This window comes from Porites lutea, chromosome 1, assembly GCF_958299795.1.
Source record: "Porites lutea chromosome 1, jaPorLute2.1, whole genome shotgun sequence".
Classification (NCBI taxonomy): Eukaryota; Metazoa; Cnidaria; class Anthozoa; order Scleractinia; family Poritidae; genus Porites; species Porites lutea.
In genome coordinates this window covers 57,257,864-57,273,069 of record NC_133201.1, presented here as the reverse complement: position 1 = coordinate 57,273,069, position 15,206 = coordinate 57,257,864, and the positions used below count along the sequence as shown (strand labels likewise).

Below are 15,206 nucleotides of genomic sequence, written 5' to 3'. Positions count from 1 at the left end.
ATAACTAACCCTCAAACGGTGAGCAAAAGTTAGGATTAAAGGACTTGTTTAGCGGTTTACCGTCACAAATGATTTCACACAAACTGTTCAAGTTTGAACGTGAACATTTTTGAGAGACGATTCTAATTGATGGATAGTTTTGTTTGAAAGAGGCACATTCTCTAAACACTACTGTTTTATCTGTACTCACTTATCAATAGTTCTCTGTCTCTACGCCGACTGTCCTTCTTTTACAGCGCTTACAGCTCCAATGTCTCATTTATAGACCCTTGGCGATTCTAAATGGAATAAACTACTACATGAGTGTATGTGGTTTGCGTTGCGTCGTGTGTAGAACAGATAGTCACTGTAAATCACTGAACGGAGGTTTGCGGGAAGATCAATTAGGTAATTCCTTTTATTGTTGATTGGATTTGGATTTTAAATCAAGCAAGCGATAAATTTGAAGCTTTTCCGAAAGAAAGGACCTGCAGCAAGCTTTAGACTTAAGCGACCTTTCAACCTAATTTTTAATTCATTTGTTCAGTCAAGGTGGCCGCCTTTTCTTAGCAAAACAATCACAGGTATTCAATATTATATTGTATATAATATACGGTAGGAAAAAAACAATTATATTTTTTGTGGTGGATGAGCCTCTGACAACCAGAAGAACAGAGTTGAAAGATGTACCTCTAAGGAATGGAATTACGGAAAAGCGTTTTTGATGCCGCCCTTCATCGACAGATTCTCTATATGCTGATGTTGTAATGTGTCTAACAAAAGTTCTTTATCTTTGCCTGCTCTTATTATGGATACAAGACTCTGCTGCTCTGAAACTGAAATCAGGTAATTAACTTTTATTTGTGTGATTGAGTCACATTTATATTTCTCTATCCAGTGGTGATAATTGTTTTAAACGAAGTCATGTTGAATATTTAATGAGACAAAAGTGCTAAGTTAATCGACTTATGTGTTTTTCTATCTCGGTGTTTGTGAGATGCGAACACAGATTTTACTTCCAGCACTCCCAGAAATTAAAGGTTGTCATTCACAAAAATATTTATGTAGCTTCTGTTGCAAGTGGTTTCATTGATGCAAGATATAGAAAAGGTATTATCCTATGAAACTTTTAAAGACGAAGCAGACTTAGAAAGATATATGTGGTGTTAATTGAATTGACACTTAAAACTATGTCACGACAATACTTTTATTCTTCAGAGAAAACACCAATGCATAAGACATGGCGTCAAAAACATGGTACTTACTACCAGGGGAGTGCCCAAGCGTCAAGACGAAGTACTTACCGTATAAACATGCCAATGAAAGTTGCTAAATTACTTCTTCCCCAAATTTCCAATAAAAACCAAGAGACAATTATAAGAATATATCCAGACAAATCAGCCGAGGCGCAAAATCAGACAGGTCACTATATGCTGAGCCTTAGTTACAAGAAGTTGAATGATGGCAGTAGTGGACCACCTCTTCAACAAAACGATTGCTCTCCTGGCGGGTGCTGTTGTTGTCCTGAAAGTGAGTATGATCGTTGAAGAGAGTACACCTTGTAGTCCAAGATTATCCACCAATGTAGGTAAAACGTCTTTTAAAGTTTTTGGTTCAAAAACCTGAGGGAAACTGTACGCCACTTATATTTCTACTGCATAAACTTGCTTCTACTATGCATGCTCCACCACTGATGTAATTTGAGTTGTTTTTTCTTCTTTTTGTTACCATTTATCTGACTGTGGCGGTGTCCAACTAGAATGCTCAAGATACTTTGACACTGCACACATATGTACTTTATCTTCTCTCAGTCTAATGATTACTAATAACCATTCCGTCCTTCTTAGTAAGTAACGTGTGTTAATGCCTTTTATTTGCCTCGTCGCTTTGCATGTCACACGAAAAATTGCTGGGTGGAAAACCCATCTTTTATTCAGGCAATTTTCTTGAAAAAATATAACTTGATATTCAACTTGTTGCTTTATGCTTGCTGTCATTAAGGTTACGAAAATACCGTGCGCAAAACGATCATTTCAGGGCCAGTTTTAAACTCGGCAATTTTATGTGTACACCTCGGTAAAGCATGGACCAATAGACCCACGATTCATTGTCAGGTGGTTCTTATCAGAAGCCATTGGACGATGTTAGTTACCGTAATAATGATTATGTTCATGGAATGAAAGGGCACCACTTGAACAGTGAAATACATAAGATCCTTACACGGTCATCACATACCCCCTCGTTCTAGGTAAATGGCCTTAAGCTAGTTTTCAAATTAAATGTACCACTTTCATACTTGGTAAAACTAAGACTTTCTTTTTGATGTATTTTCAAGTGATGATTCCAGTAAAAAGTTGAAAACAACCGTGAAGGGGTCTATCAATTGATTAACAGCCTCTGCAGCCTTTTCTAACTGCTTTTTTATTTTGTTATGGTCACAGCCAATATAGATCCCATGTCCATTTGTCGCCCGGGCTGTCCAGGTATGTTAATTATTTCACCACTTCTTTTCTTTGCAAAAGTCGACAATTTTCTTTAAAGGTTAGTTAAATGAGGAAAACTTCAAATTATTATTTTGCCGCAAACCTAAAACAATGAAGAACGTGTTTTTGAGGCAATTGTCCTGGGATTCGCCGTGGGTCGATGACCCACTAGCATATGCTCTCTTTGACTACCTTTAAAATATTGGTAGAATCAATATACACATTCATATATGCGGTGATGAGTCCCTAAAAGCTGTGCAGGCCACATACCAGTAACAAAGTGGAAAATAAAGCTCTTATTGTATAATAAGCCCGGGCAGTTATATATCAGTTGTTGTTATAATCACCGGGACGAAAAGTGGATTTGCAAGAATTTGCAATTGGCAAATATGTCGTAACAATGTGAAAACTGAGGATTAAATCTGAGGCAAATATATTAAATGCCACATGTGGCTTCATATTTGCAACCCCGTAGTTTTTGGTATGCAAATGTGGCATTTACCATCTTTGCCCGAAGGTTCACTCCTTCCTTATTATATTTTTGCGACATATTTACAAGGAACAAATTTGTGAAATTCTATTTTTTTGTCCAGTGAATGTTATTTTTTTAATTCACCTAATGTTTTCTTTCTCTTTTTCATAATGGCCATTGCAGTGTGTCACACACGTAAGTACATTTCTAAAAAATTATGTGTACTGCTGTATTAATCTTTATCACATTCTGTGCTAAATGAGATACTTAAATGGAATTTCGAAAAAATCGTATTTTCAATGCTGTCTTTCACCTTTCACGCAAGTGCCTTTTTTTAAACTCCCCCCCCCCCCCCCCCAAATCCTCGGTAAAAAAAAAAAAAAAAAAATAGGAAGGAACGCTAGAGATTCGCGCATCTTACAGTTTTACCACTCTACCACAACAACGTGTACAAAGATTCCCTCTCCATTTTTTAATTTCATGATTTTTCATGATTTCCATGAAAACAGTCTCAAACTTCAAGGAGAAAAAGATCAAGATCAAGATCTAGGGCCACTTGTTTTTGGCAATTCAGCTTAATTGTATGGATTGAGCTATAACGTCTCCAGCAACACATATCCAAATTAAGTATGCTTTGGAGATGTAGAATCGAATAATAATAATAAAAAAACGAGCGAATTGTTGGGCTCTGAGCGGCTATTTAAGGTGGCTCGACTGGATTTTTTGGGGAGTAAACCTCACCACTTTGAACGTTTACCACGTTGGCATTAACAAAGATAACACAAAAAGGTTACAACAGTTACTCTGTATAAATATGAGACATTGTTATGATTCATGTTTTATTGACATCAGAGTTACCATGGCAACATAATGACGCATTTGCGTTTTTAACTTGCATTTGTATTTCTTAGTTCTAAGGGTTTTTCAGTTCATAAATCGCTTAAAGGAGCTTGTACCTCCCTTAGTTACCTCGGTTATGGCAAAGTTTGAACAAACTCTATGAGAGCGTTTTGGAAATGTTTTGAAACAAAGTGAGCGTCCTCATTATTCACTGGCATTGTTTTCAATATCATATGCACGTGCACAACTTTAATTTGCATTAAAAAGGACCCTGGATTACTTTCTTATTGTTGTTCCTGCAAAACGTACAGTGTAGCTCCCGTACGCGACCCCACTGATAAAAAGAAGATTTAGTGGTGGGGTGTTTATCGCTCACAAGATTCGGTCAGGGTTGAAAATAGTTTATTGAAATCATTTTGTATGTTTGCTTCCATCCCGTCACTTAAATTTTTCCTTTAACTCTGCGTAGCGTACTACAAACAGCAAACATAGAGATTAAACCATGCGTAAAGAGAGGTTGAAAACTCATGAGAGGTAGTTGTTTTCGACAAGCTTGAACTATAGGTTAGGTGGTCGCTTATGGGAGGTGGTCGAGCAGGAAGGTCATTTCATTGCATTCGTTGTAATCAGTCGAAACCTCATCAATTTTGGACAGGCTAAGCATTTCGAAATTTGGGTTTTCAAGCGTTCTTATCCAAGATGTATATTTTCACATTAAATATATTTTATCAATTTAATCTGTCTTTCATTTATTTTAATTTTTAGCGTGTGTTTGCTGTTGTTGCTCTTCACCCCCACCACCTCCCCCACCTCCACCACCTCCCCCTAAAGAACCTCCTTCGCCTTGTCCTATGGTATGTCTTCCAATATGCTTACCTTGTCAAAAACCACCTTGCCCGTGCCGTCCGCAATGCCTACGTCGTCCAAGAATCCGGAGGCCCTGTTACCCTCCATGCCGAATTCCAGCGCCTCCAATTGCAGGGCCCATCCAAGGACCTTACATAGCACCTCCGCAGGTCACAGGACCGTGCCATCCACCGTGTTTTCCACAGCGACAGCGATTACGGCCAATTCTACCAGCTGCACCAGTTTTACCACACGGACCAATTATCGTGGACCACCCCCTTAGAGGACCTCCTATATTCATAGGTGCGTAAAATGCTACAAATAGGAAACGGTAACCGGTTGTATTGTTGAATACGCTTCGCACAGTGATGGGAAGCAAAGTTAAAATTTTTGCTGTGGGGTTTTCTGTATGAAAGAAATTGGGTTTGCTTAACTTTCTTGGTAATCGGCGTAACCTGTACCGACTCATCGCACATGTTGATGTGGCTTGTGAGTTTACTTCAGCAATGTCAAGGGTGAGTTTACTTTAGCAATTGGAAAAAGAACAACCCTGTGAGCACGCCTTCTGGTTTTGAGGAAGAGGCGACCTCCTTCTAGCCTTTCTACATTCACAACAGAGTATATTTACAAGATGTTTGATAGGTGCTTTGAGTAAATATCTGAATTACTTCAATGATGCGGGTTTAACTAAGAAACCCAGAAACAAAGCTTTATCATGTTTATTCTTGTAGACTATTGCTTAATTAAAATCAAAACTTTTGACAATATGCTTTCGTGTTTTCGTTTCCTTGTTTTGTTAAAAAAGGAAAACTTTCTATTTCTATTTGTGGAAAATTTTTACTTGTAAAAGATCAATACGCCCTTTGCACGTGAATTTCTTGCCTCGTATTTTAGAAAATAATAAAGATATTAATAAGACATTTCGATTTTATAACCGATAGTGATTCATAAATTCATATGAACAATCGTCTTAACCAAGTATGTAAAGCCGGTTTCTATCATATTGATAACATCCGTCGAATTTGGTCGAAGGAGTGCCTTCAGACATTATTTTATGCTTTTGTGACCTGAAGACCAGATTACTGTAACAGTTTACTTTATGGGCTGCCCAGATATCAGATTTTTTAAGTTACAAGGTGTCCAGAACACCGCGGCAAGACTTATTTCGAACACTAGGACGTAAGACGGTATCTCGTCAGTTCTCTCTAATCTTCATTGGTTGCCAGAGTTTAATCGTAGCTATTTTAATATTTTAATTATTACTTTTAAGGCCATTCAGGGCATATCACCTAGCTACATCAGCGATTTATTTAGCATTAGGGCCTGTTCCAGTGCCGTAGCCAGACCAAACGGCCAACCGAGGCAGGCGGGAGTTGCTAGGGGGGTTCCGGGGCATGCCCCCCCCCCCCCCCCCCCCCGAGAAATTTTGAACTTTAGTCTCTCGGAAATGCGATTTGCAGCGTTTTCTGGGCCTTTCGGTAACTTTTTTTCGAGTTAATTTAAGTGGAATTTAAAAAGCAATAATCAGAAACAAGCTACATAATCTGGGTGACCGTTAACCTCGCCAATGGTTTTGATCAGTATTTGTTCAAAAAAAATTTGAGTTAACGTACGTAGCCCCTTGAGATCGATGATATGGTAATTTTTTCATAGTATATTGACTGAATTGCTGAATTCTTTGTAATATCATGATGCGTTAAAAATATCCGATGATCGCTTATGTAAAATAAAAATGATCGGCGAAATTCGTCAAAATTTTACCGAGGCGAGTGCCTCGGTTGGCCTCATACTAGCTACGGCGCTGTGTTCTTCATATTCATTAATATCGCAGCACTTGTTTTAGAACATCCTAATGGGCGTATGCCGGCATCTTTAGGCGCTAGATCGTTTTCCGCTGCCGCCCCTACATTAGATGGGTTCACACTGGAATTTCCAATTGTACTTAAGACTAACTTGTGTGAACGGTTCCTTTTTCACTTGACTGATCTTGACTAGTCGTACTTAGTTGCCACAGAAACTTCAAAACCTTAACGTGCCGAAGTGCCCTCTCAAGTAAGGTCAAAACCTTCCCGAGACAGTGTATTCTCTTTTCAACTCGTTCAAGCCATTTTTTCGTGTCCTCCTGAAGCAATAAGCAGTGATAATTTTGCAAGATCAGTCAACCTCGTTTTATTAATGTATTTTTATCAGCATATTTACCTTCTGTCGGTTTTATCTATAATGGATTCATTTCATAAATTTAAATTAGTATGACTGTAAAGAGCTTTTGATGATATAAAATGTTAAAAGGCGCTATTATAGTAAAGTTATAAATTATTATTAATATCAATATTATTATAAATTTTTATACAATCCATCTACCAACAGATCAGTGCCGTGATATGATACCAGAGTGCAGGGATTATGCAAAGAGAGGAATGTGCAATCACCCATCACCCTTACACTCTATACAACAATTAAGGAAAATGTGTCCTTTCTCCTGTGGTTTTTGTAATGGGTAGGTTTATTAAATTAATTAAGCTGACGGTTTCTATTACAGCTAACCTTTTTGAGCATTTGTAAAGTAAAAATCATGAACTCCAAAACGGGCTAGGAATTCTTAAAAACTTGTTCAAGGGTATCCGTATGTTCCAGATGGAATTGGAAATTGGAGATGTTCGCTTTTGAGGAGCGGGGAAAACCAGAGTTCCCGCAGAAAAACCTCTCGGAGCAAGCAAAGGAGGAAACCACCAACAAACTCAACACACATCCGAAATTTGGTTCCCTGAGTGCTCTCATCACTGCGCCACCCTCGCTCCCCTAGGAGAAAATTTTGAACAGAGGGCTTTGCGTACCGTACTATTGGTATTACTGAGATTATGTAACTTTAAAAGCACTAGCTATGGAGTACAGAATGCCATCTTTGTTCACTATACAGACCGTACAATGGAACTCCCAAATTAAATACGACCTGTTATTAGAGTTCCAGACTTTTACTTAGGACCACATCTCCACACTGCGGATTTAAGTGACCAGCCTCTACATATTCCAGACCTAGGAATCCTAAAAAAGCAGCCAACGAAATACTCGCGCGTTGTTTTTATGGCGTTGAGCCACTAGGAAAACTAATCTCAGTAAAAGACTTTTGCGAATACCACCATCTTAGCATTATATTTTTCTGTCTTATTTACTCTAGTTACGATGAAAATGCAGCTCTTCTTCGAAGACAACAACTTTTTAAGACTCACGTTTCTCCTAGCCTCCGCGCAAATCTGAACAGAGCCTTTGATCAGATCATTCGAGATAAAGCTCTCGAAGGACAATCTGCAATAGAGCCCCAGAAAACATTTAAAGAGTCTCAAACGGGACAGAAGAAAAGTAGCAATCCAGCCACTTTGATTTCACCAACTCTGATTTCACAAATGCCAAATGTAGAGGAGACAGATGAAGGTGAAGAAGAAACATCCGTTGAATTAGGGAAGCCTAAGAAAAGTATTAAATATCGGCTGGGTAAAGGATGAGTCAAACCATTTGAATGTTATAATTCTGGGAGGATAACCATTCGGTGGAAGCTCGTAGAGCGACTATTACTCCGCTTAAAGTGAGTGCAGTAAACTGAAACATCGTAAAGAGACACGGTAATTATATAAAAAGGCTTCAGATATTCTGATTGCCAAACAATTCGATTTCTGAAAAATTGAAGTTTTTCTAGTTTTATAAATGGTAAATTTTAAATGATATTAAAATTTAGATTTTTGATACCTGTGTTCCTGTTGTTTGTATAAAATTATATTTTGAGTTCATTTATTTCATTCAGTTTTCATTTATTTCATTTAAGACGATTTACAAGAAAGGCAGTTTTCTTTGAAACAAGAAAGAGCTACCTAATATGATATGTTGGAGTTCGTACCTAGTGGCCAAAAGAGTAGATCAGGGAGGGATTGAACTTTGTCGAGGGCTTTGAACATTTAGCTACCTTAACCCTGTTCAGACCACGGGGAAGGGGCTTTCGAGCTTCCACTCATCTTTTAAGTTCGATTACTTCAAAACCGATAAGCTGTGAAAGCAACATTTCACATAGCAACATTTTCTTTTTTTTTTTTTCCCTTGCTTTTTGTGACCCGTACATCGACAGTAATGTTGCCATTGCAAACTGATTTTGAGAACCATGTTTAGTAAAACTCATAATCAATTAAGTGGCAAGTTACAACAAACAAGATGAGAGAACAAACTGTATAAAAGTTATTAAAGGAAAACTACTAAAGATATCCAAGTAAACTTATCATAAACACCTACATACAACTACAAAAGCAAGGGCTGATCTTACGCACTGCAAAGCGAAAACATGGACAGTTTTCGGCGAAATTGTCAACAAACGCAAATCCAAAATGATCCCGATCTTACCGAGCAGCTTTCTCGGATTGCTGATGTAATATTGGATAATCGTTGGCCGATCAAATCCCTGCAACTTCTCACTCTCCTATACCTTACCTAAGTGGTAATTATCCAACTATGTATTTGCTTTAACCACAAATGAACAGATGATCACAAATGATCCCCCCGGCAAAACATTCCAAGGTAGAAAAGTTTCGACAGTTAAGTATGAATACCATCACATAATGTAACTATTTGCCTCAGCTATTTGTCGTCCGCTGACTCACGTTATCAACTTATCTCTTTCTACTGGCGTTGTCCCAGACAATATCAAAATAATACCCATTTTCAAAAAGAACGACCCAAAAATATTTAGTAATTATAGACCGATTTCAGTATTATCCTGTTTCTCGAATTGTTTTGCAAGAATTACTTTTAACCATTTCCAGGCTTTTATTTATAAATACTACATACTTTCTATTTATCCATTCAGTTTGAGGAAACACCATTCAACATGTTTGGCATTGACTAACGTGTTCAAAAACGTTTCCTCTTTCTTGATAATAAAGATTTCGCTATTGGAATTTTCCACGACTTGTTTAAAGCATTTGACACCGTTAATCACAACACTTTGGCATACGCAGAGTTGCCTTAGATTGGATGAAAGAGTATTTCTACGATAGAAGGCAGTTTGTTCAATTCAATCAGTCTACTCTTGCATTACAAAATCACATGCGGCGTTCCGCACTATATTATATATTAGGACCCTTATTTTTTCTTTTCTTTGTAACTGATCTCTGCAGGAAATGTGAATGCGTAGGTCCGATTTTTTTCGAGATGCATTCACAAAATGTGTTCATATAAGGAAGTTCCTGGGTATATAAGGTCCGGAGCTCCTCTGTGGACACAAAAACAACATATCTTTGGACAGTGATTTGCCCCAAAAAATTAACGCTTGCCCACAATGTGTTTGAAGTCACTGAACTTTGTCGCACTCGAGCTGATATTTTAAAACCCTCGCTCGATCGGACACTCGTAGTCTCGCAGATCACTAAAATATAAACAAAATCCTCAATGTAGAAGTTATTGCGTTGATATGTGGGCAGAAAAAAGGTCAATCTTTATCTTGTAAAATCTTCCCAAAAATCGGTTTCAAAGCAACTATAGTTTTTTAAGCTTGCTCGTTTCCCGCAGATATATAAATTTTGCTTTGTGTTGTCAAGTTGAACACGCATAACATAAATTAAACTCAGCCGACCATTAGAAAATACAGAAAATTGCACATAAGAGTTTATTTTGCTCACCTCAGTCAAATCAAGCTGCAGCAATTGTTTACAGAAAAAGAGTCAATTGTTTTGAAGTCACTGCCGGCAGTTCTCTACTTCACAGCGAGTGAAAAGGACAATTTGCGTACAGAAATTGAAAGTTATTCTTATAAAGAACAGAAACCTTCACAGTGCACTGGAAAACAAAACTATGTAATGAAAAATGAAAAAAACTCTGACTATTATTACTTGAGCAAGCTTTGAGCAACAGAAAAATGATCTTGAGTAAGCTTGCTGGCCTTTTATTTCCGAGAAAGTTTAATAAGCGCACAAGTTTGTTCACTCTGATGCGTTATAACAGCAATATGGTTCTTTGACTGAAGACAAAGATAAAGCTGGTTCTGCAAAGGTAATAAATCTGGGCATGTAAAAAAAGTAACCGTAACTACTAATAACAGAATACACACTGAGAATACAAGCGGGTTTTAATTCAACCCGGCGAAATCAACTCATAAATTAATCGGATGCACAATCAGAAAAATTACTCGCCTCTTAAGAAATGTTCAAAACCTTTTATTCCACCTCATGACTGACGGAATGATCTGTTTTTCCTTTAACATTGGTTGTTCTGAATCCAAAGCAATTTTCAAGCGACGAAAAAAAAGTAAACGTGTCAAATAAAAATGCTTTACAAGGAGCTAACGTTAGCACCTCGTGCCTTTCACTCAGAACTCCAGCAACAAACAAACACAGTCAACACACAGAAAAGCCCGCCTTGAGCCTGCGGCAAGGGAAGCGCAGAAGCTTGCGCAGAACGTCTTCCGCCCTGAATGTCTGGCAAGTGTCAGTTGTTCAACTTATTTGCTGTATCGCCAGCCAGCAATAGGGACTACTCACCCAGGCGCCCAATGGGTCTATAAAAGATTTCCTGCTAACCGCCAATCTGAATCTGAGAGATTGTAGTGCTTTGTCAACTAGCTAATTAGTCAGTAAAGGCAGGTTTCGTTCTTTTGCTGACAGATAACTCTGACCCATACTCTTGTAAAGATTAGACCACAATCGTTGTCAGTCTGTGATGTATTGACGCGTATTTCACACAATCCCTTTATTTTCCCGTTTTCCTCCATCCAAAGCAGATACCTTTCCCTACGCTTTCTCGTTTCCACTCGGATAGCAGCACTAGACAGCAGGTCTCCTATTGCAGGTTATTCAGTCGGAACAACAGTAACCTGTTGTCTTCCCTTACCAGTGGCCTCTGAAAGTAAACCAACGTCGATGCTCCTTGATTTTCGCACTTTGTTCGCTGGTCAAAAAGGGTTTCGGAATTATGGTTTACCTGACAGATTTATAGCTTTTGAGAAAATAGGAGCGTTTAGATATCTATCGATCATTCAGTTATTGCAGTAACCGTGCATTAGGGACCTGCGATGTTTATTTATGACCACAATCACTTTTAATTGAATTGTCAAAACTAAATAAATGCATGAGTTCTTTGTGGAAGCTCCTACTTTATTCAACTGACATAACATTATGAAAATTCTCTGTTTTAAAATCCCTATTTTTCTTCTTATCTTCTTGTTATATCTCGATGTAGTCCATACGAGGCATCATAAAGGTAAGCAGAGTTGAATGAGGTCTTTCTAATTGAATGATTGCGGGTTTGTTTTAAACAATTAATCAAATTAAGCGAAGCCGCAGGGGACACTAGAATGCACAGCTTGCTCCAAACGTGACAAAATAATGATATACAATAGACGTTTTTTGCAAAGCTCTTTTGAGGGAAATATTAAATAGCACGGAGTTTGAAAAACAAGCATACAAGCGAACAAATAGAACAAAAGCAAGACACTTAATTCACTCAAGTCTATTTAGCGTTAATGTTAAATTTATCATCGGCAACTTTCCTCATTTGAAAAAAAATATTAAAATGATCACGGAGTCAGCACGACCTTGAGAAGCCAATAAAAAATTCTTCAGAAAGTAGTTAGCCTGTACAAAGATAATCACAAGTTATCCCACAGAAAGCCAACGCCAAGCATTTTTCTTTTGCGGTTGTGGTTGTTATAAGAACTCAGGGTTACCTAATATATTTGTCAGTTTTTTTTATTCTTAACGCCTACTGAAAATGTCTAGTTAGTTGTTCGGTTTTGTATACGTAAAAGTATTCTAATTATTTTTGGAACTAATTTGTATGAAAAGATTTGAAAATAATTAACGATGGGAAATTCAAAGTTTCCATCGGACGATAAAGTTCATCATACCTCCTCATTTATTACATTTTACTTGATAGTTCTTAAAAAGTTTTTAAGTTTTCTAGTATGTGTCTTTTCCTTTACTTTCCACAGCGAGCAAGAAGGCAAATTATCACAGACGACCTGGCATTGAAAAGGCATCTCGTGCAAACCTTCTCTGGGGTCTTATTTTAGCCAGGAACACGGCGTATAGAAAGAATTTTCTAACTAAACATTCACATGAAACAAAGCAACAGCATCAAAATCATTCCTACAAACGTCAGCAACGACTTCATCTCAACAATGCAAATCAAGATGTGTATTCTGTTCCACTGAATGTTGGTATGATAGCAAAAAATATACTATGCGTACTTGGTATCCTGGCCTTGAGTGAAAGCAAGGCCGTAGGTGACCTTGTTTTGACTGAAAACTCACTTCTTTTCAAGTGTAAATCATGCTGTTATGCATTAGAATGGTACTCAGCCTCACTTCCACTAGAAGGCTGGTTTGCTAAACGTACGTCCAATTGTAAATAGACCTTATTCACCATTCCGTCATTTCAAGTGCATGCGCTTTAGGGCAAACAACAAAAGATAAAATTTTTCAATATAAGTAATTGCAGACAAGTTTGTCTATACTCTGAAATTGAGATGACGATTTTAATTATGCAATATGTACAGTTCAAGTTTTGACAGGTTTTCTTCTTGAGAGTCGTCTTTGTTTGCTACTATGTCAAAAAAGTAACAATCATCACTCACTTCCATAATTTGCAATTATCGTCTGTAATATTAAAAGTTATTCATTTAGTTTTGCCTAGAATTAACAACCTCCGGACCGCGATTTCTTCTATTTGCAGATTTTATCACGTTCCCCCTTGAAAAAACACGTGACATCGCTTTTATTCTATCAGAGCCTAAGCGCATACAAAGATGGTGGGTATCGTGAATAAGGTCTTTTGACCTTTTAGCTACTGCGCGTTAACTAGTATTACGGAGCCATTGTTCCTTTATAAACAAAATCAGAGATCTTCCACGAGATCACCACCAAATATTAGATGTACACAGCGGAGCGATTTTTATTGACAGAAAATGTGCATTTACTATCAAAGGCGGGTTTAAGTAACTAATGCACTGAAAGTAATTGTATTACAAAGTCCACTTTCCTTAAATCTTCTTCAGGTTTATATCTTGGTGCAATTATACTTTTCTGCTTCGTATTTGATGAATGTGCAACCCAGCCCATTTCCAAAAAAAAATATTTGGTTTGGTTTAGGTCTTTGCAGTGATGAGGACTCGATGTGTGTTTCGTATGCACTCAATGGACTGTGCGACTGGCCGGGACTCTTGCAAAATCTTGGCAACATTCACGAGACTTGCAAGTTGTCATGTGGATTGTGCAAAGAGTAAGGATTGAAATAAATTATAATAATTATAATTATTATTTTGTTTTATTACTATTATTATTATTTTTATTATTATTATTATTATTATTATTATTATTATTATTATTATTATTAACAAAACTCACTATTCAAACTTATTTATTTACAATTCATTTCGATTAAAAGTAGATATATTTTCAAGCACGAGAACGAAGCACTTATGCCTGTGCTACACCAGATCAAATTTCACACTTGTGTGTTGTGCTTAAACTCATTGGGCCTGCTTTCTTCGATTTATAATGAGAGCTCACCAGAAGTAAACAGGATGAAACTCTTGTTCCAGTTTAAATCACAGTTTACTTTGCGTGCGTTGTAAACTTCTTCAATTCGCTTTGTTCATTTTCTTCCTTATTTTCCTCTTCTTCCCATAGAAACATTCCCGACGGAGAGGTGGATTTGGTTGGAGCTGGCTGGAATAAACCTTAATTTAAACTCCGAGACGAAGTGTTAAGAAGTCTACGGCTTAGGAGTTCTTTTTATCATCTGCTTTATGGAGGAAAGATTTACGTAGATATTGTTTCAAGAAGTTTACGCGCACCTGGCCAGCCAAAACAGAATAGATGTAATTACTGAGTTTTTGCAGTCACCGTTATAACATTTATTGTCAAGGGCACTTGAGCAGTTAATTGCAGAGCTCGAACGTAACATCCCTATGTCATGATGTTTACAATAATAATCGTCATAATAAAAATTATAATATGTATAGTTATAAAACTATAATGAAATGTAATAATAAACAAATGTTTTGCTTAAAGTTTTTTCATACACATATTAAGACTAACTGGGGGTCTAAGCAGTTCGATTGACCGCTTTCCGGAATAAGAATGCACAGAATTTTTTTTCCAAATATATCGGCTTACCGTTTTTTTTTTGGACCACTGGTATATATGCTATATGTATCTTACTGTTACTGTCTTATACTGTTTTTCAACCAGATGTGCCAATATTATGATGTAATGTCAGCCTGAGCAAGTGTCTTCTAAAGTTTATTCCATTTTTTTCTTATCCCGGAAATAAGCTCAAACGAACGCATCCTTGGTTTATTATTAATGACATGATAAAAATGCGGGCCACCAGCTGCCTGAAATAAGAGCTTTATGGTCTTACATTCATATCTGAATTTACGGGTCAAAAGATCTTGTTAATCACCCACTTTACGAAATGATCTCGTTGAGGCACGAAAAACATTGTGCTATAACAGAACAGCCTCAACAAGACATTTGTAACTAAAAATAATGAATCAAAATGGTGTTGGTGCGCAAATTTTATTGCAAGGTCTGTAAATGTCTGTGAATT

The 15,206-nt window shown here is 37.2% G+C and overlaps 2 protein-coding genes across 2 annotated transcripts; both read left to right on the top strand.

The window, feature by feature from the left end:
- The first annotated feature begins 543 nt into the window (after positions 1–543).
- On the top strand, positions 544–8,358 carry LOC140940342 (uncharacterized). The gene is made up of 7 exons (XM_073389291.1): positions 544–825; positions 1,198–1,509; positions 2,421–2,462; positions 3,118–3,129; positions 4,540–4,923; positions 6,988–7,117; positions 7,796–8,358. Exons 1-7 carry the CDS (start codon positions 747–749, stop codon positions 8,118–8,120), a joined length of 1,284 nt encoding a protein of 427 aa, XP_073245392.1. The 5' UTR covers positions 544–746; the 3' UTR covers positions 8,121–8,358.
- Positions 8,359–11,723: 3,365 nt separating this feature from the next.
- LOC140940333 (uncharacterized) lies at positions 11,724–14,642 on the top strand. Its single transcript, XM_073389278.1, has 4 exons — positions 11,724–11,853; positions 12,584–12,811; positions 13,742–13,871; positions 14,282–14,642. Exons 1-4 carry the CDS (start codon positions 11,769–11,771, stop codon positions 14,334–14,336), a joined length of 498 nt encoding a protein of 165 aa, XP_073245379.1. The 5' UTR covers positions 11,724–11,768; the 3' UTR covers positions 14,337–14,642.
- Positions 14,643–15,206: the final 564 nt, after the last annotated feature.